The sequence below is a fragment of the Alosa sapidissima genome, chromosome 22 (genome assembly GCF_018492685.1).
Source record: "Alosa sapidissima isolate fAloSap1 chromosome 22, fAloSap1.pri, whole genome shotgun sequence".
Lineage (NCBI taxonomy): Eukaryota > Metazoa > Chordata > Actinopteri > Clupeiformes > Clupeidae > Alosa > Alosa sapidissima.
In genome coordinates this window covers 3,104,112-3,126,423 of record NC_055978.1, presented here as the reverse complement: position 1 = coordinate 3,126,423, position 22,312 = coordinate 3,104,112, and the positions used below count along the sequence as shown (strand labels likewise).

The window sequence follows — 22,312 nt, the reverse complement described above, 5'->3', positions numbered from 1 at the left end:
ATAAATGCAAGCGAGCATTCCCATGTTGGGAAATGAGGGCATGATTTAATAAATAACATTTGTGGGCAGCCGTGGTCTACTGGTCAGGGAATGGGACTTGTGGGCCGGTTCGATCCCTGACTGGTAGGAGAAATGTGGGTGGGGGGGGGGGGGGGAGTGACTGAACAGTGCTCTCACACATCTACAGATGAGGTGCCCTTGAGCAAGTCATATAACCTCCACTGCTCTGGGTGTGTATGTGTGCTCCTAATTTGCTCACTGCTCTGATGCAGAGAACAAATTCCTCCTACATAACAAACGTAGGAGATGTATGTATGTGTGTGTGTGTGTGTGTGTGTGTGTGTGTGTGTGTGTGTGTGTGTGTGTGTGTGTGTGTGTGTGCACTCTCACCTGAGCTCCTCAATCTCTTTGATGTAGTTCTGGATCATGTTGCCGATCTCCTCACTCCCCTCCCCTACAACAAACAACAGAACCATTAATGAGTGCTCAACACACACAAGATTTAAAACTCTGAGTGTGTGTGTGTGTGTGTGTGTGTGTGTGTGTACTGACCGCTCTTGCTGAGTGCCTGGCTGGCGTTTTGGCTGATGATCTGTGTGAGCCGTGTGCGCTGGGCGTCGATGGTCTCCTGCATGGCCTTGACACGCATGCGCAGGTTGCTGTTCTCCGTCTGCAGCATGGCGTTCTCATGCACCATGTCGTTCACACTCTCCACACCGTCCTCCCCCACCATACGCTTACCCTACACACACACACACACACACACACAAACATAAACTTGTCTCTCACGCACGTGCACACACACAGCCTGACACCGTCACCTAGAACAGGAAGAGCACAGCCTAAAGCCTGACACCGGTCCAACTTTCCGAGTTCCACCTGTAGACTGGTGATCTCAGTTCTGAGGGTCCTCATCTGATCTTCATCCATTTACTGCTCTCCCTCCACGTTCTTCTATCACTCTGTTTACTGCTCTCCCTCCACGTTCTTCTATCACTCTGTTTACTGCTCTCCCTCCACGTTCTTCTATCACTCCGTTTACTGCTCTCCCTCCCAATCCTTCCATCACTCCATCACTTTAGTCTGTCCTTTCCTCCCCCCATCTCACCGCCTCGCACTCTCGAGTTCTCTCGTTTCTCTATCTCTCTATCTTCTCTTTTGTGAGTTTTGGTTTTGTTAGGGAGGGTGGGGGGTTGGAGGGAGGTATTAAATGTTACCTGGTTTCCTTTTTTGAGTGTCAATAAAGGAACATCAAAAGTTTCTCTCTCTCTCTCTCACATCTCACCATCTTGTACTCTATGGAGTTCCATCTACAGTTGGGCAATCTTGGTTCTAAAGGTTCTCCCTCACCTACCATTACACTCGTTCATATCTCTCTCTCCATCTCTCTCCTCTTCTCCCCAGCTCACCGTTTTGTACTCCATGAGTTCCATCTGCAGACGTGCGATCTCGGTTCTAAGGGCGCTGATCTGCTGACTGGCGCGGTCCTGGTTGACCACCACCTTGTTCTTGATGTTCCGCGCCCGGTTGGCGTACTTCAGTGTGTTCAGAGTCTCCATGAAGTCCCGGTCAGATGGACTGATGCACGCGATCATCATCGTCTGACTGAGAGACAGCAGTAACAGAATGATCATTAGAGTGTGTGTGTGTGTGTGTGTGATCTGTGTGTGTGTTCATCACCACCGTCTGACAGAGAGAGCAGTAACAGCATGATCATTTTTGTGTGTGTGTGTGTGTGTGTGTGTGTGTGTGTGTGTGTGCGCAATCATCACCGTCTGATAGAAAGAGCAGCAACGGAATGATCATTATTGTGTGTCTGTGTGTGTGTGTGTGTGTGCGCAATCATCACCGTCTGATAGAAAGAGCAGCAACGGAATGATCATTATTGTGTGTCTGTGTGTGTGTGTGAGACTGTGAGGGAGCGACAACAGAATGATCATCATCACAGTTGGACTAGTTATGCTGTTGTCTAGTACAGTATAAGTATACTGTGTATACTCTTTTGATCCCGTGAGGGAACCCTAATTCATCATTACATGGCCGTTTGGGAATCTGAACAGAGTAGAAATTAGTTCAGGGAAACATTTTTGGATGAGTGGATGAATCCCAGACGGGACACTTATCCGTTTCACGTAATTAGAAAGGAAGTGTAAAGGAAGACAGTTAGCTCACTGAACTGCAGAGCCACAGCAAAGAGGCTGGAATACTAACTGCCTCAGTCATCTCTGGCCAAACACACAAACACACACACACACACACGACCCCCAGATACCCTGAAACTCACCTGTTGCCCCCCAGCGAGTCCTGCAGCAGCCGTGTGAGTTTGGAGTCTCGGTACGGCACATGGGTCGAACGCTTGCTCCGGTCCCCCAAAGCACTGATCACATTCCCCAAGGCCAGCTAGTAAATAACACAAACAAACAAACGAATATATAAACAAACAAACACACACACACACACACACTAAACTAACACAACAGGTGTTGATTCTTTTGTCTCTTTCTTTGTGGACCTGCATTAACTAAACTGACCACCAGAGGGCCCCCTCGCTGCAGCTCTGTTTCCTGGCAACAGGTGGATTTCAGGCACTGGTGTGGAATGACCGACTGACCAGAGGAGAGTTGGTTGCCAGGGTAACACACACACACACACACACACACACACACACACACACACACACACACACACACACACAGCACCCTCCCCATGACCGGGTGCCTCTGAGATTCAGTTACTCAGTCTGTCTCCCTATTAAAATACAACACTGTTGCCTAAACACACTTTTCTCCATAATAGTCTCTTTCTTGCCGTCAGCTACTCAAACCAAATGGAGGCAGGAAGAGTCATGAATTCCCCATGAACGCTCCATCACCAGTGTTTGATGGCACACCAGATAAAATGTCCTGACATGTCATTTCCATTTGGGAACAAAAAGTCAAAGCAGCTATTGAGATAATGACGGCCATTCAACTTTGGAGAAATTGTAGCCTACTTTTATAATAACAAACATTCCTGTCACTCTCATTTTCCTGCCTGGATTCCGTATTTTATGATTATATATGATTTCATTTTACACATCATCTGTTGGCGCACAGTCTTGCTCTGAGCAGAGACGGAGAAACAGGCAGCCGCCAAATGAATGGCCTGGGTGCCCTAAGGTGCCCTCTCAGGTGCCTGTCTAAAATGACACCCATGGAAGAACATGCTGGGGCCAGGAGGGCAGATGGGGTAATTACACATTCTCATGAAATGAGCACTATACTTGGAGCCCCACAGGGGCAGAAGAGGAGGTTGAGGTGGGGCAGTTTCTCAACAGGTCAACACGTAGTGTCAGAGGAGGTATGCTTATGCCCTTCAAGGGGGCAGATGAGGGTTGGTGGGGGAGTTTCATACTTAGAATAGCAAAGGAGTTTTACCCCCTAGAGGGGCATTAGAGTGGTTGGTGGTGCAGTTTCTCAGCAGGGCACACTTTGAGCCCCAGAGGAGTTCTACCCCCTAGAGGGGCATTAGAGTGGTTGGTGGGGCAGTTTCTCACCAGCCTGGAGATTTTTACCCCCTAGAAGGGCATCAGAGTGGTTGGTGGGGCAGTTTCTCACCAGGCCGCAGTTGATGGAGATGCCCTCTTTGGCCCGGTCCCCCGTGGCGCCGGTCCGCTTCAGGCGCTCCGACCCGGCCAGGTCCACAAAGTGGAACTTCGCCGTCAGCGTCTCGAACTCGTTCATCTCGCCCGAGCCGTTGGCCAGCCGGTTGTCTGTCTCTCCATCCTGGGAGGAGCAAAGAGCAGAAAGGGAGGGGTTTCAATACAAGCACTTCCTGTTAGAACAGCTATAAGACCAGAACATTCCAGAGCCCCAAAGACTCCAAAACAAGGATATTAAAAGACACCCAACAGCACAAGGACATTACAAAACCCAACACTCTAGAATCACAGAATTACACAAAACAATGTTAAAATAGGATACTCCAGCATCATCCAGTTCTACAATAACGATCTACTCCAGAGCTCAACAGCACACGGCCTTTTCCTCTCTCAGGAGTACTGAAAGACTAAAGATTAAAGGTGCTAAACCCCTGAGGGTCACGCAGGTGTGTCTTGGCTCGTAAAAGAGCTTGTAAAAGGTGTGTGAAAGGATGCGCACCTTGTCGCTGCCACTGGGGTTTGCGCAGACGCGCACCTGACACAGGTGGATGGTGAAGATGGCGTGCGAGCGCGAGCTCTGGGCGTTCATCTGGGTACTTGCTGTCGTACGACACAGAGCGCCCAACTTCAGACACTGGATCATCTGGGAGACACATGTATGCAGACACACACACACACACACACACACACACACACACACACACACACACACACACACACACACACACACACACACACACACAGAGTGAGGATTACAAGAGCACACAGTACTTCAAAATGAGCAAAACCCATTTTTATTCATATAAGTATTTGACATATTAGTTTCTTCCATTCACACACACAGACACGAACAGAAAGTTTACCAGAATACTTCAAAAGACCATAATTAACTCATATGTATGCAGTAAGCAGACATAATACTCTCATCCATAAACACACACACCTCTGCCTCAGAGGTGACGTTGCGCGTAGTGACCCCGACGGTGTAGATGCCCCCGTTGGCGTCCTCGTGGATGCGGATGTTGGACTTCTGCTTACGAGTCTCCATGTCCCGCGTGGAGTCAAACAGGTCCAGCACCTCCTCATTATAGAGCTGCACAGGCCAGGCAGGCAATCAATCAATCAATCAATCAATCAATCAATCAATCAATCAAACAGGTCCAGCACCTCCTCATTATAGAGCTGCACAGGCCAGGCAATCAATCAATCAATCAGAACAATCAATCAAATCAAACAGGTCCAACACCTCCTCGTTATACAGCTGCACAGGGCATCAATCAATCACTCAGTCTTATGAAAAAAAGATATGGTATTTTTCCAAAGGTAACTAATACAATATACAATACAGATATGTAATGCATATGTAATGTATACCATATTATACATAAATAATGCTATATAGAACATACAGTAGAAGGCAATGTTCATTGCAAATACTTAGATCATAAGTGCTGTTATCCAAATTTAAATATAATATACTATAAATATAATAAATACCTACCATACCAGTCATAGCATATAATACATCTATAATGCCTACAGCACATATATGTATTTGCAATGAGAACTGCCTTCTATCATAAATGCACTGCAATATTGACAATAACATGTATTTGTATCATTTAGTGTTCACGGTTTCGTCGTTCTCTAACAAGCCCCCCTAACTAGAACGATAACGGCAAAAAAGTATCGCTCTAGCTAATATGAATGACCACAACCACCACACATGCAGTATACTATGGCCATATGGACATGAGGAACGCTATCGTCTGGGTCACTTTAAGTTATCATTCTGGTCCACTGGGCCGTACCTCCAGGAACTGGGCGTTGACTTTGAACTCGGGCACTGGGGCGCCCTGCTCGATTGCGGCCTGCCTGCGCTGCTCAATGCCCCTGTACAGATGGCCTACTGCCCTGGGGATGATGCCCAGCTCCTCGTCCTCGATGTTCACGTCGAACCCCGTGCCCATGGTGTAGGTCTTCCCCGAACCCGTCTGAGAGGAAGAGGAGGAAGAGTGGGGAGGAAAACAAGAAATAAATAAGCTAACTGATGAAGCTAACTTAGTGGAAAGAAACTGATGTGATTATTCTGTCTCAATGAAAAAAACATATTGGACGTTCTCAGAGTACCACTTGAGAGAGTCTGCTCACCACCAGTGGTACCCGTACCACAGTTTGAGAACCACTGACTTAACTAACTCCCATCACACTAACTGGGTCTTAACTAACTCGGGTAACACTAAAGACTTGGGACCTCTTGGGCTTGACCCATAATAAAGTTCAAACATGACACACACACACACACACACACAGGATCAGGCAGTTCATTAGTGGCATGAGAGAGGTAGCCTAATGGATTTGGGCAGGCTGATAAGCCCTCAGAACTGGCCTTATGATCACTAGGGATTAGAATTAACATGAGGGGCTAGCACACATTAGATGGGACTTTAAACACACACACACACACACACTGGATAAATGCGAAGCTGAATGATGGCTCTGAGATGTGGGGTGAGCAGCACCCCAACAAAAGAGTTTTAGGGGAGGAGGGGTCTGGGTTGCTATGGAGACAGAGAGTGGAATGCCGTGCTGGATCCAGATTCACATCACACACACACACACACACACACACACACAGAGAAAGACAAATAGATACAGACACACAGACTTACAGACACATACACACACACAAACACACACACACACGGAACACCCAACCCACACACATATCCACACCCTTGAAACACACACACACACACACACACACACACACACACAGAGGAAGACAGATAGACACAGACACACACACACACAGGAAGACATAGACACAGACACAGAGACAGGTTTACACTCACATCTTCCCACTGTGTGTGTGAAAGAAAATGTCATGAGGTGGAACAATGACGAGGGGACAGAAGAATGGATGAGTATTAAGAACTAAAGAAAAGAGAGAGAGAGAGGGGGAGAGAGAGAGAGGGAGAGAAGAAAGAGAGAGAGAGAGGGGGGGGGGGATGTAAGTGAGAACAGAGACTAGAAAGTGTGGAAAAGAGAATAAACAGATACAGGAGTAAATAGTGAAATAGTGGAGTTAGGGGACATGTGACAAATAAGGCAGCATTTGTACAGAGGAGAGAAGAGAAGAGAGGACAGGAGAGAGGAGAGGGGACAGGAGAAGAGGGGAGGAGAGGACAGGAGGGGAGAGAGGAGAGGGAACAGGGGAGAAGAGGAGAAGAGAAGATAGGAGAGGAGGGGAGAGAGGAGAGGAGGGGAGAAGCAGACACATTTGAAAATAGTAAACAAAGAAATAGAAAATAGAAAACAAAGAGCTAACTAAAGCAAGCGTATCAGAGTGAGAAGACATAACCACGGCGCTCCTGTCCAGACCTGTCTGCAGTGGTTAACACTTCATGACCTGTTTGTTTTCTTATCACCACACCTGATATGAAGTCAGGCTTAGGAACAGAGAAAGTGTGTGTGTGTGTGTATTTATATGTGTGTGTATATGTGTGTGTATATGTGTGTGTGTGTGTGTGTGTGTGTGTGTGTGTGTGTGTGTGTGTGTGTGAGAGAGATTGTGCAACCACTCTTGGAGCTCAGTAGAGGAGTTTTGACACACACTGAGCAGCATGGAGAAAAGGAGCATGCACCTCAGATAAAGCTAACAGCTCAAACATTTTAATTCTTTATTTACAGACAGGATTCAAATATTTCAAGTGTAAGATAGGGCTTTGTCACTCAATGGTATTCAGGGGTACAAAAAACATATCCTGCGCCATACTGCAAGGCTGCCTATAACTGCAGATATTGAGCAAAACTTTGCTAGCTGGTTTGTTTTTCTGCTGGAGAGCACACACACACACACAAACACACATACTTTATCTTTGGCCATCTTTGTTTGTATATATGTGTGTGTGTGTCTGTGTGTCTGTGTGTGTGTGTACTGTAGGTGTGGGATATTATAATATTGAGTAGTTATACAGGAAAGTTTTTATTCCATGTTAAGCAAAGCAGCAGTGCAGCAGTGCTGCTTAGCCCCGTGCTAATTGTGCTAATACGCATCTTCAGAGTGCTCTGCACTAGCGCACTGCTGCTTTGCCCCGTTCTAATTGTGCTAATACGCATCTTCAGAGTGCTCTGCACTAGCGCACTGCTGCTTTGCCCCGTTCTAATTGTGCTAATACGCATCTTCAGCGCGCTCCGCACTAGCGTGCACTGCAAAGCCGGTGTGTGTGGTGGAAACTGCGGAGTGACAAATGGAAATGGTGTGATCGAGAGAGAGAGAGAAAGAGGAGAGGACACAGAAAGGAGAAGAAGTAGAGGAGGAGAGAAGGATATGGAGAGGAGAAGAGGAGAGAACAGAATAGGAGGATACAGAGGAGGAAACAGAGAAGAGAAGGAGAAGAGATGAGGAGAGGAGAAGAGAAGAGGATAAAGAGGAGAAGAAGAGAGATGAGGAGGATACAGAGGAGAAGAGAAGGAGAGGAAAGAAGGATCTAGAGAGAAGAGAAGAGAGGAGGAGGATACAGAGAAGAGAGGGATGAGGAGAGGAGAAGAGAAGGATACAGAGGAGAAGATGAGAAGAGGAGCGAATGATACAGAGAAGAGAAGAAGAGGAGAAGAGAGAAGGATCTAGAGAGAATTGGAGGAGAGAAAAATATGGAGAGGAGAAGAGAAAGAGGAGGATAATTCGAGGAAAGAGCTGGAGGAGGAGCTCACCTGTCCATAGGTGTGTGTGTGTGTGTGTTGTTCACCTGTCCATAGGTGTGTGTGCTGTGCTGTGCGTGTGTGTGTGTGTGCTGTGTGTGTGTGTGTGTGTGTGTGTGTGTGTGTGTGTGTGTGTGTGTGTGTGTGTGTGTGTGTGTGTGTGTGTGTGTGTGTGTGTGTGTGTGTGTGTGTTGTTCACCTGTCCGTAGGCGAAGATGGTGGCGTTGTAGCCCTCGAAGAATCCCTCGTGTGTGTGTGTGTGTGTGTGTGTGTGTGTGTGTGTGTGCTTACCTGTCCGTAGGCGAAGATGGTGGCGTTGTAGCCCTCGAAGCATCCCTCGATGAGCTTCTCCGTGCAGCTGGAGTAGATGGCGTCCTGCGTGGCGTCCATGTCGAAGACGAAGTCGTATGTGAAGGCCTTGTCCTTCCCCAGCATCACCTGGGGCTCGCCCGGCGTCACAAAAGTGCAGATGTGGCATCCTTCAATCTTCTCCCGCGCCAACTGGGGGCGAACCCTACCAGAGAGAGAGAGGGTGAGTGAGGGAGAGAGAGAGAGGAGAGAGAAAGAGTGAGTGAGTGAGTGAGAGAGAAGTGAGAGAGAGTGAGAGGAGAGAGAGATTTAGTTTAGTGAATACACTCACAACACATCAAAGCAGCTGGGAGCGAATCCTACTAAAGATTAAAGACTTCAGACCACTCAAACACTCATGCCATTGCAGGTGTCTTGAACTGAATTGACTAAAGAGAGAGAGGGATAGAGATGGAGAGAGATAATGAGAGAGAGAGAGATGGGGAGAGAGAGTGAGAGAGAGAGATGGGGAGAGAGAGTGAGAGAGAGATGGGGAGAGAGAGTGAGAAAGAGAGAGAGAGAGAGATGGGGAGAGAGAGTGAGAAAGAGAGAGATGGGGAGAGAGAGTGAGAAAGAGAGAGAGAGAGAGAGAGAGTGAGAAAGAGAGATGGGGAGAGAGAGTGAGAGAGAGATGGGGAGAGCGAGTGAGAAAGAGAGAGAGAGAGAGATGGGGAGAGCGAGTGAGAGAGAGAGAGATGGGGAGAGAGAGTGAGAGAGAGAGAGATGGGGAGAGAGAGTGAGAGAGAGATGGGGAGAGAGAGTGAGAAAGAGAGAGAGAGATGGGGAGAGAGAGTGAGAGAGAATGCTTAGGAGGGTGTACAAGAACAAACTAAGTCATCTCTTGTCCTAACAGACCACTACTCTCTCTCTCTCTCTCTCTCTCACACACACACACACACACGCACACACACACACACACACACGCACACACACACACACAGGGCTGGAAGGCAGGGAGCTGCCCTCTGAACCTGGCCAGATTTCAGAAGAACCAAGCCACAGCATGCTTTCTCTGTCTGTCTCACACAACTATTTTTCGTTAAAGAGACTGTAGGTTATTAAATGGCATTGGTATCATTACCATCTCAAAATGATACAGACATTAGGCTGAATTTTGGGCTTAAACTTAGAGGGGGTTCGGCAAAATTTGTTAAATATTTAATACAAGTTAAATATTAAATATTTATTAAAAGGTTCTGCGCACTTTCAGTCAGAGAATAGGGCCTGCACTATGCCTAAAACACACGTGCATAGTCCATTGTTTGTGCCCTAAACATTCTTTATTCAGACATGCATGAAAACATTTAACTCACAGCCATAGGTTACTTTGAGAATGATGGCTTTCTCTTCAGCATTGTCGTAGGGTAGCTATATAACCTAACCGTTAAAACGAGGCAGATATGAAGAGGCATTGCATGTTTACAGAGATACATTGTAATGTTGGCTGCAACGATTATGCAGACCGCTACGATTGACCGACACACACACACACACACACACACACACACGCACAGACACACACACACACACACACACACACAGTCAAAATCATACGACAATCATATGACAACCTAGCCTAGAAATCTAGACGCACCCTAGCGTGTGTGTGAGTGTGTATGCGGCAGCAGATGTAATTTGCAGCCAGCGTAGTCTAGCAACTCTCTGTTGGCTTGCAAGCTGGAAAAATTAAACTTTGATCAGGCCAATCACATTGTGTATAGAGTCTGTGGGCGGGTTCTGCGGGAATTCCCTGCTACTTAAAAAAACAAAGAAGATGGATGCTGCTGCTGGCCAACAGCGGTCTTTGAATCGTGACTCGAGTTAAGCTTTTTTTAAATTGGCAAAAGTTTGATCAACTAGCCAACTAGCTCCGCTGATGGGAAAATGCATGGGACTCATGAGTTGTAGCCTTATCCTATTGCATTTAGCGTCCCGACAGGCTTTTGACAGGCAACTCAAAATCGGGATTGGACGTCTGGTCCAGACTATGCACTGTGCAGGTCTGGGACGAAATGTAAATTACCTTTCACAGCACCAACAGTACTGCCAACAGACATGAGTTAGCATGCTAAGAAGCCTTTTTTATATATATTTTTTGCCTTTATTTGGATAGGACAGTGGAGAGTGACAGGAAGCAAGTGGGAGAGAGAGATGGGACGGGATCGGGAAATGACCGCAGGTCAGCACCCGCTTCCTTATTTGGGTTTTGGGTTGCCAGGTTTTGGCCTGACAAAACAGTTGAAATTGAAACTAAGTGATCGTGTATGTGTAGGGTGTATTTCATACACAACCTGGCAACCTGAATGGATCAATGATTTTAAAATGAAGTTTGATGGCCATGCAAATTACGGGAGTTGTCCGGGAGAAATAACAAAACGGGAGGGTGCTGGGAGATGACCTTGAAATACGGGAGAAACCCGGGAAAAACGGCAGTGTTGACAGGTATGCCATATTGGCGTTAAAAACTAACCCCATGCATTTCTTTTTTATTTTAATATATTTTTTTGGCCTTTTATGCCTTCAATTTACAGGACAGTAGAGAATGACAGGAAGCGAGTGGGAGAGAGAGTCGGGGTGGGATCCGGAAAAGACCACGGGGCGGGAATCGAACCCGGGTCGCCGGCGTACGGTGCAGGTGCCCCAGCCAGCCGCACCACAGCTGGGGCCCCCATGCATTTCTATGGAGGTTTTTTTGAGTGCTGTGTCTCTTCATTAGAAAGTCTCTGCTGTAGCCTGCTGCGCCACAGTGCGCCCCCCCGCCCAAGAAGCCATTTTATCAACATCTCCAACAGCACTGCCAACAGACAAGAGTTACTGTAGCATGCTAAGAAGCCTTTTTTTAATCAATGTCAACTCCGCTGCTGTGGTATTTAAGGGCACATGTCTAACCCGTGTATGTTGGGGGAAGGTTAATTTTGCGTTTGTGTGTGTGTGTGTGTGTGTGTGTGTGGGTGGCACACCTCATCCCCCCCAGGAGATACACACATAGAGCTCACTGTTCCCAGAAGTGAAGAAACAGAGAGAAGGAGAGCAAGTGAGAGGGAGGGAGAGCGAGATAGAGAGAGAGGAGTGAGAGAGAGAGGGAGAGAAAGTGAAAAAGAGGGCGAGCGAGAGAGAAGAGTGAGAGACAGGGAGAGAAAGTGAGAGAGGGCGAGAGAGAGAGAGAAGGAGTGAGAGAGACGGAGAGAAAGTGAAAGAGAGGGTGAGAGAGTGAGAGAGAGAGAGGAGTGAGAGAGACAGGGAGAGAAAGTGAGAGAGGGTGTGAGAGAAAGAAGGAGTGGAAAAGAGGTACAGAAAGACAAAGAGAAAGATAGGTAAAGAGGTAGAGAGAGAGAAGGAGAAGGAAAGAGAGGTGAAGAGGTAGAGACAGAGGGAGACAAAGAAAGTGAGGGGAGTGTGAGAGAGAAAGTGAAAGAGAGTGTGAAAGAGAGAGAGAGTGGTAGAGAGGGAGGAAGTGGTTCAAACATACTATGCAAACAGTCACACCCTGCTTTTCTTCTATTTATTTTTCCTGTTTTCCTTTTTGCAATCCAATTTCCATACACACACACACACACAAACACACACAGTCTGTCCTTTCATCCAACTCATCGGCACAAACAGCTCTCACTTTTTCCTGAGAGATGCAGCGAAAACACACTGAATCCCACACACCCACCCACACACACACACACAGGACAGCAGCAGACCATAAAGACCTGTTTGTGAGCTGCAGCGTAATACTCATCCCTCCCTGCCTACACGTAACATTCACATCATCAGAAGAAATGAGTTTCATCTTCCTTTCAGTACTACAGAAATGGACTTGGAAATGGACACACACACAGACACACACCACCTCCTTGTTCTGTGCCATTGAGGGCTGTAATCAACACTGAGGTCAACATTATCTGGAGTATTTGCCTATACTGCAGCGTCCACAGCTAATCTGCTGTTTATCTCTGCCCGGTGTCTTCTGTGACACACACACACACACACACACACACACACACACACACACACACACACGTCATCAGTATGAATATTTGCCTATTTAGCGTCCGCAGCTATTCTGCTGTTTATCAAGCATATGAAACACACAGGCACATAGGCACTGGTCAGTCTCGCCTGTGGACCACAACGTGTTAATACAGCCTCTTACATGACCTGGGAGTTCTGAATAATCTGTGATGCAATGGCCAGAGCCTGAGACTGGCAATTGACAAGTAGTGTGTGTAAGTCACATAAATGTTTTACAGTAAAAGTCCTTGTGGAGCCTAATCCCATTCAGAGACTACTCCCGTAACTCAAACACACACACACACACACACACACACACTTGTGAAAGAACACTGGCACTACAGTAGCAAGCAGTCCTTCAGCACACTTATGTTTATATTGCAGTTGATCAGTGGCTTCTTTGTGTCTGTGTGTGTGTGCGAGCATGCATGCGTAAGTCTGTTTGCTTGTGTGTGTAAGTATGTGTGTGTGTGTGTGTGTGTGTGTGTGTAAGTATGTATGTGTGTGTGTGTGTGTGTGTGTGTGTGTGTGTGTGTGTGTGTGTGTGTGTGTGTGTGTGTGTGTGTGAGCAGCACGTGGATGAATGTGTGTGACCAGTCTCAGTCTCTCACACCCAAACCTTCAAAAATATGGAGGGATTTAGAGAGCGGAATCCACATTAATCCCAGTGGGCCCCAGGCTGTTAACACACACACACACACTGCCATGAACACACACACACGCACACACATGCGCGCTCACTGCCATGAACACACACACACACACACACACACTGCCATGAACACACACACACACACACACTGCCATGAACACACACACACACGCACACACATGCGCGCTCACTGCCATGAACACACACACACACACACACACACGCTCACTGCCATGAACACAAACACACAGTCCCCATTCCAAAATACTTCCCATAATCCCTGAATAATCACGATAACCCTCCATGATGGCGTGACCCTGTGCTGCAGCCCATAGGGGGGAGGAGACAGTAACCCTGCCATCTCGCCACACCTGGCCCACATCTCACCCACACCAGCAACCAGCAGTGCCATAAGGGCATGAAATCAGCAGCGTTGCTGCACACCAACAGCTGGGTCTGTGGGCGTAACACACCACTGACTCCTGATGGCAGCAGAGAAACAGAGAGAGAGCGAGAGAGAGAGAGAGAGAGAGAGAGAGAGGAAGAGAAGAGAAGAGAAGAGAAGAGAAGAGGGGAGAGGGAGAGGGAGAGGGAGAGACCTGATCTGCCCCTGATGTTGGTGACGTTATCTAGAACTTCTTTCCCTGATGCTGGTTTGTAGAACCTCTGACTTCTCAGAGAAAGAACCTCTTTCTGGGATTTATGTAGAATATCTAGCGAGCTGGGATCAGGAATTAGTGGGATCAGGAATCAGTGGGCTGCTTCCCAGTCAAGCTGCCCTGATCTATAGTATAAGTATATATACTCTTTTGATCCCGTGAGGGAAATTTGGTCTCTGCACAGTGAGCTGCCTGCAACAACAGTGGCGCTCGGGGAGCAGTGAGGGGTTAGGTGCCTTGCTCAAGGGCACTTCAGCCGTGCCTACTGGCAGGGGTTCGAACCGGCAACCCTCCGGTTACAAGCCCTAACCAGTAGGCCACGGCTGCCCCCAAATCTGCCATCTGCAGCAGGTGTGACCAGAGTTGTGTTGAACCTGCGCGTTTCGGCCCTGCACACGCCAGGACTCAAACCCACGAGACAGCAGCACCTCGGATAGCCTCCATGTCAGCACTACTCTTGAGTCATCGGGGAGTGAGGTTTACTAACGTTCCACACACACAGCTGTGCTAGCTGCCATCCGTTACGCAGGGCTCTCCCATCTGAAGCAGGGCTCCGATCCGATCTTAGTGCCTCTTTCCCTGCACAGCTGGGATCAGCCGAAGAGTCACACCATCTGAGGTCATCTGGAGTTTACACAGGCAGCGAGTGTGTGTGTGTGTGTGTATGTGTGTGTGATTCCATCATTACACTCAAATAGTGTCTTTGAGAAAGGGAAATAGTCCCTTGTGAAGACATGAATGAACTGAGAGAAACTCAGTGTGTGTGTGTATGTGTGTGTATGGTGCGGTCCTGTGACATCTCCTGTTGTCTCCCTCACTCTCTTATGAACACAGAGAGACTAATCACTCTCAGTGTGTGTGTACATGCGAGAGAAAGAGTGTGTGTATGCAGGGGTAGGGGGTGTCTGACGTACCATAAGGACTCACACTAACATCTGACACCCTGCCTTAATCCCCCAATCAGCACAGATTAGATAAGATGCTTCCCACACACACACACACACACACAGAGAGACTAGAATAAAGCCTGAAGGGCAGAAATAAAGAAGTCACAGCATCCCGGTGATGAGGTCATCAGAAGTGGACCAGAGGCCGACACCATGCCCATCATTACGCGGTCTTGTGAAAGCCATTTAAAGGTCACATAAAATATATTGCAAGATGTTTACAAGCCAGGGGAACCAGGCTGAACCCAAACCCACTGGCCTCCACACACACACACACACACACACACTTAAAACCCCTGCACTAGAGAGGCAGTTTGGGTTTCAACACAGGCCCACACGCGCACAATCACACGCACACTCACACACACACATGCACAAAACTTGGGCTGTATTTGTTTGGATTTAAACGGTAACCTTTCTTGAGCTGGTTTGCTGGTGTGAGAATAAAGACGGCTTTGACTGGCTTCAGACCTGGAGTATGTGTGTGTGTGTGTGTGTGTGTGTGTGTGTGTGTGTGTGTGTGTGTGTGTGTGTGTGTTAACTGGCCTCAGACCTGCTGCATCCACACCAATGGCCTCCTCAGGACTGGCTTCCCTTTCTGTAACATGAGCCAAACGTTCTGTACCCACTCACAGCTATGCCAACACACACACACACACACACACACACACACACACACACACACACACACACACACACACACACAGATGATTTAACAGCCATTTATTGGATAATTTCTCAACCCATGAAATCATGACGCACCTCATACAAAGCCAAACACCATACAAACATTCACACATAAAAATCCCAAGCACCTGCCGCCGCCCCCCATCCATCCATCCAGAAAGAAAGAGAGAGAGAGAGAGAGGAGTGAGTGTGTGTGTGTGTGTGTGTGTGTGTGTGTGTAGTAGCGGTGTGAATACCTATTCCACATAAGTTGGTTCGTGACTGAGACTGACTGAGGGAACTAAAGGACTCCAACAGCCTTTAGAATGTTCTAGGGTTCAGATTATAGGTTTCAAATATTGCACACACACACACACACACACACACACACACACACACACACACACACACACACACACGTGCAGTCTCACAGTCCTAAACCTCTGTAGCCCCTTAGACTTAAATCCGTGTTCCAAATACCTCAGACCTGTAGCAATTGTGTGTTTAAGTGTGTGTGTGGGTTAGAGTGTGTGTGAGTGTGTTTGCAATTGTGTGTGAGTTGTAAAGCGCTGAAGGTGTGTGTGTGTATGTGTCTATGTGTGTGTGCAGTACAGCTCTGAAGGTGTGTCTGTTTGCAAATAACTGGCTGGATAGGGGGAAAACCTCACATTCTGTTTCTGCAACGTCAGCACCTCAGAGCCTTTAGAAACGGTCTAAGGTTCCACAGAGAAACACAAGATGACAGGTTCTATAATAACGCTGATGATGGCTCATTTGTATAAATATAAACATATCTATAACCAGTGGTGGAATGTAACGAAGTACAAATATTTCGTTACTGTACTTAAGTACATTTTCCACGTATTTGTACTTTACTTAAGTAGAATCTATAGTGCATACCTTTGACTTTTACTTCGTTACATTTTGCAGCAATTATCTGTACTTTTACTCCGCTACATTTCTACAACACCATCGTTCCTTTTTTACATTACATTTTATGATCAGTTTTTTTTTTCTCTTTGACAAACACGTTTGTTTCACCAGGGGACTGGGTTGCTACCAAAGATAGAGCGCTACGTGCCCCATTTCTAAATCTTTGAAACTAGTCTAGACCAGGCAAAGCGTGAGCTTGTAGTCATCTGCATTCGGTAGGCTATATTCACCAGACCCATGGCTATACTGGACATGGAACTGTGTTCTGTGCCCTGAGAATATGCTTGCCTTTCTCTGTCTATTATCTGCAGCGTTATAAATAGATAGATAGATATATAGATACTTTATTGATCCCCAAGGGGAAATTCAAGGGTCTCAGTAGCATACAGACATCACACACAACATGCACTTACAGCAGAAATGGGTCATTCCAAGTGAAAACAGCCAAAATCGGGGTATCATGTACATGGTACCTCTCAGATTTTGCTGAAAAGCGGTGAAAATATGCCTTATGTTACCAAACGAGGGAATCTGAAGTTTCAGGTCAATATCTCAAACGGTTTGCCCGTGGCGTCCATTTGAATTTCGGGTGCCACGACTGGTGTGGTAGTTCATTGTAGTCTGTACTACACAATTCTGGAGGCAGAATTAACATTCCACACTGTTTGGGTGAGAGGTGGGTCACCAAAGTCCTAAAAAATGTTGACGGCATGTGTGATTTTTCACTTTTTGGGTGGCCTTAGTACCACAATTAATGATCATATTTATTCTAAACAGGATTATTTGTTGTATGTGGGAACCTTGCTCTTGCCAAAATGAATTTGAAGGGTATGGTACCACTGGCGGGGGTTTTATGGGGGTCCAAAAACCCTCTCTGGCAGAGGTGACTCTTTTGGAACCCCATATTTGGACCCCCAAATGACCATGTGGGCACTTGATGATCCTAATGAGATTTATACCAGATAAAGATACATATTTGTTCTTTCTTTTAATGAAATAACATTTTTGACTATGAAGCTCCATAATATGAATTTTATTCTTCATAATGCACCATTTTGGACATTGTTTCCAGAAGTCTGGAATGTAGATCAGGGAGAATTTAGTGATGATAAAGCATGAAAATAGTGGAAATAACTTAGTATTATGCTCAGTAAGGAATGTTGATTCTGCCACCAGAATTGTGTAGTACAGACTACAATGAACTACCACACCAGTTTCCAGCCTTCTACCACTATTAGAACAGATGTTATGGGCTTCCAAAAATGGCAAAACATGAAATGTAAAAATTCCAATGTGTCAATTACGGCCGTGGCACCCGAAATTCAAATGGACGCCATGGGCAAACCGTTTGAGATATTGACCTGAAACTTCCCAGATTCCCTCGTTTGGTAACATAATGCATATTTTCACCGCTTTTCAGCAAAATCTGAGAGGTGTCATGTACATGGGTGGCTGAGTTGCCGTGGAATAACCCAAATGGTAAACATAAGTATAAGTATAAACATATAACTAAACTCCACTGTACAATAAAGACAGTAGAAGATAAGAAAGATAAGACAACTAACAAAACTAAATGCTAAATACACTATATAAATTAAATTTAGAAAGTCCAATGTGCTTGAGGGTGATCAAGCATAAGACGCTTGTAGTGACAGGGCCGGGACTGGTAAGGTGCTAAAGGGAGTGAGTGTCATGGTGAAGGTGCAAAAAGTAGTCCAACCATAGTCCTTTAGTTATGTTTGCATGGCAAGGTGCTCAAGAGAGTGAGTGTCATGGTGAAGGTGCAAAAAGTAGTCCAACATTAGTCCAACAGTGCAACAGTGCAAGAGTAAGGTCTAGAGACCAGCATAAATAATATGGACAAATAGGAGAGTAAAGTATAATGTAGACAAGGTAAAATAAAAAACTATGTCAGTCAAAGAACAGGTTGAGGTAATAGGGTTATAGCCATTCATTCATTCAGTACTGCAGCAGAAGCCTGACCGCAGCCATTGATCATGTGTGCTAATAAAGCATGAAAAACAGTGTAGCAGTAAAACAGTAGTGAAAACATTAGGCTGTGTACATTAGTAAAACAGTAGTAAAACAGTAGTAAAGCAGTAGTGGGCAGTCAGTACTCAAACATGGAGAGGGTGGAGAGGCAGACAGACTAAGCAGAGAAGTCTATCTCTCCTCTTCCCTTTAGTGAGACATTGAACAGTTCAATGGCCCTAGGAACAAATTACTTCCTCAGCCTTTCAGTTGTGCATGGCAGTGAGCGAAGTCTCCAGCTGATCAAGCTCTTTTGCTTTTTGATAGTGCTGTAGAGTGGATGACATTCATTGTCCAAGATGTTGATCAGTTTGTTTAGGGTCCTTTTGTCAGATATTGACTCTAGTTCAGCTCCCACTACAGAGCCAGCCTTCCTTATCAGCCTGTCAAGTCGCCCAGCATCCTTCTTCTTTGTGCTTCCTCCGCAGCACACCACTGCATAGAAGAGGGCGCTGGCCACAACAGACTGGTAGAACATCCTGAGGAGCTTGCTGCACACATTGAAGGACCGCAGCCTCCTCAGGAAGTACAGCCTGCTCTACCCCTTCTTGTAGAGTGCATCAGTGTTGGCTGACCAGTCCAGTTTATTGTCCAGGTGGAGACCCAGATACTTGTAGGTACTTACCACCTCCACATTGACCCCATCAATGGAGACTGGTAGCAGAGTGGGCTTAGACCTGCGGAAATCCACCACCATCTCCTTAGTCTTTAAAGTGTTGCGTTAGTGTCTCCTCTCCGATGAGATTGCGAGTCCGCAGAGCAGCAAAGTTACAGGCTATGCCCATGCGTCTGTCACACGTCTGATCATTTGCAGCATAAATGAATGGTAGACTATAGAACCGCTGTCCGGAAAAAACAAAACATGTACCAGATTAAAATATTTCTTAATTGTGTGATCAAATAAAGAGGCATAGCCTACATTTGGCGGGTAGTAGGCCTAAAGTGAGTGCTCATATAATGTTTATGCGCGTCTGCGCAAGTGAAACTGAAACTTATAAAGACACCTTCTCAACAACTTTTCTGTTCAATCTGGACCAGCAGAACTGGCATTATGATCCACCGGACGTTTCCCTTGTCTACCCCCGAGCTTAAAGCTATCTAGCCTAGTATAACCGAAAACTAGCTTTATTAAAATGCCACACCTCATAGGCCAGTGTTTTTCAACCTTTTTTGTACCACTGCACACTTTTGACACTTAAAATGTCCCACGGCACACCAACATCCTGTGTGAAGAAAAAATAAACATACCATAGCCTAAAATTTCAAATAATACACAGATATGGCCTTATTATGGCTTCTATGCAAGACCTGCTCAGTAAAACAAGCACCCTCTGTTTCATTTGTAGGTGACTATATATAATTTAATTGTTGTTATGAACTGGATATGTGATGATTCTGTGAATACTGGATATGGGGCCCCCATTGTACAATGCCTGCATACCACAAATAGTGCAATCATACAATCAATGAGAGCATGTGGTTATAAATTCTTTGATGCAACAGGTGCTTTTCTGGACCAGTGAGTGACATTTGGGTCATTTTCTGCGGCACACCTGATGATCTCGCACATTAGTGTGCCCCGGCACAGTGGTTGAAAAACACTGGCATAGGCTACTGATTTTTTTTTTTTATTAGAATAAGCCTATAGATATTAAGATAATAAATTATTATGCAAGTACTTTTACTTTTAATACTTAAAGTACATTTAAAATCAGGTACTTTTTACTTTTACTTAAGTAGGGTTGGCATTGTGGTACTTTTACTTTTACTAAAGTAAATATTTCTCTGCTTATTTGTACTTTTACTTGAGTTTCAGTACTTCCTCCACCACTGTCTATAACTATAACCACACATGGAGGAGAGAAAGGGTGTGTGTGTGTTTGTGTGAGTGTGTCTGTTTGTGAGAGAAAGTGTGTGTGTGTGTGTGTGTGTGTGTGTGTGTGTGTGTCCTGAGCTGCTCCATGTGCCCCTCCTCAGTGAGTGGAGGCTGGGGTCTCATTACTGCGATTACTGTGACGGGGAGAACCTTCTGGAACCTGCACTCCCAATGCCCTCTCTCCACACTTCCTTCCCCTCTCTCTATCCCCCTCTCTCTCCACACTTCCTTCCTCTCTCTCTCTCTCTCTCCAGACTCCCTCCCTCTTTTTCTCACTCATCATCATGCTGTCCTCTCTTTTCTCTTCTCTTACTCTTTCTTTCCTCTATCATTCATGTCACTTCCTTCCTTCTCTCTCACTCCCCCTTGTAATACAGTACTACCTTTACACTAACTCACTCACTCACTCTCTCTCTCTCTCTCTTTTCCTCCCCTCTCTATCGCTTTCCCTCTCCTTCCCTCCCTCAGCTTTTTCTCCTCATCTCTCCTTTTCTCCTCCTTCTCTCTCTCTGCCCTGACAGACACAATAACGAGGCTTAGAGTTGAAGAACCTACGTAGACTATCTAGGCCATCTCTAACATGAGGAGAGGAGTGGCATCCTTGTGTGCGTGCCTGCCTGCGTACGCTGTGTATGTGTGTGTGTGTGTGTGTGTGTGTGTTAGGGCTGTCATTTTACATTGGACCTAAAACTAAAATAGGGAATCGATTTTAACCAAATATGTACACTTCATTTTAAACGAATTAGACAAATAAAAAAGATAGATGTAACAAAACCCACAAACAAGCAGAAAAATAAAATAAAGTGCAGTAGGCATCGCAAAAGCTAAAAAGAAAATTCCCACCAATTTACGCACCGGAAACAGCTGTTTCAATCGGCTGCTGTGCTGCTGGTGTTTTGCCCAAAAATGGAGGACAACGCGATCAACCTGTGTGACATGATCAGACGAGTGATAAGCCCTATAACTTGAGGAGTTTGATATGGAAACACTTCGGGTTTTGGGTAGATCAAACTATGAAGAAGAACAAAGCGGTATGCAAACTGTGCAGTCGTGAGTTCCTACGTAGGCAAAATTTGTTTGACATTTTTAATCATAAACACAGACACGTTGAAGCCTGCAGTAATGTTTTTCACTAATGTTATGGCAGTCAACTCTGCTTATTGTTTGTTGAGAATGTTGCACTCCTGTTTGTCATTGTGCACGTAACTTCACGCCAATAAATCATCAGAAATATTGCTGGCTTGTGCGTCTTCAAGCGCCCTCTTTAGGTTCATCCTAATGCCGGTTAGTTGTCCGTGGATTGGCCTATATTTGGTGTTGAAAATGGAAACGTCTTTAGACATAGAACATCAATTTTACAATAGATTCAATGAACACTTATGTCTCAAAAATCGAACGGGATTTTTTCACAAAAGTGACAGCCCTAGTGTGTGTGTGTGTGCGTGCGTGCGTGCGTGCGTGCGTGCGTGCGTGCGTGCGTGCGTGCGTGTTTATTATTTATAGATGATGAGGTGCTTTTACTCTCTTATACCAGTACAAACAGATGTGTAACAACCAAGGACTCATGAATTTTGATCTCACAGAGGAGTAGTCTTATGTTTGGGTGCAGGCAGCTGACACACTGGAGCTGGGGAAACGTGTGTGTGTGTGTGTGTGTGTGTGTGTGTGTGTGTGTGTGTGTGTGTGTGTGTGTGTGCGAAACATGTTTGGGCCGAGGCTGAAAGGCTCTGGGCAACTCGTCCTAATCTCAGCTGCCCCCCTGCTGCCAACCCCCAGACCCAACGACCTGCCAGGGATTTCAACACAGTAGGGAAGCTCTGTGTGTGTGTGTGTGTGTGTGTGTGGAGAGAGCACTGC

The 22,312-nt window shown here is 46.1% G+C and overlaps 1 protein-coding gene across 2 annotated transcripts in view; it reads right to left on the bottom strand.

The window, feature by feature from the left end:
• The window catches only part of LOC121697835 (kinesin-like protein KIF21A), a 57,921-nt gene that overhangs the window by 23,394 nt on the left and 12,215 nt on the right, over positions 1 to 22,312 (bottom strand). For both annotated transcript variants that reach the window (XM_042079597.1, XM_042079598.1), the window contains exons 2-10: positions 8,636 to 8,858; positions 5,452 to 5,634; positions 4,584 to 4,733; positions 4,140 to 4,283; positions 3,597 to 3,764; positions 2,285 to 2,400; positions 1,410 to 1,605; positions 553 to 742; positions 391 to 454 (exon numbers count right to left, since the gene is read on the bottom strand). In XM_042079597.1, the coding sequence (XP_041935531.1) occupies positions 391 to 454; positions 553 to 742; positions 1,410 to 1,605; positions 2,285 to 2,400; positions 3,597 to 3,764; positions 4,140 to 4,283; positions 4,584 to 4,733; positions 5,452 to 5,634; positions 8,636 to 8,858 (1,434 nt within the window). The remainder of the gene's footprint in view (positions 1 to 390; positions 455 to 552; positions 743 to 1,409; positions 1,606 to 2,284; positions 2,401 to 3,596; positions 3,765 to 4,139; positions 4,284 to 4,583; positions 4,734 to 5,451; positions 5,635 to 8,635; positions 8,859 to 22,312) is intronic.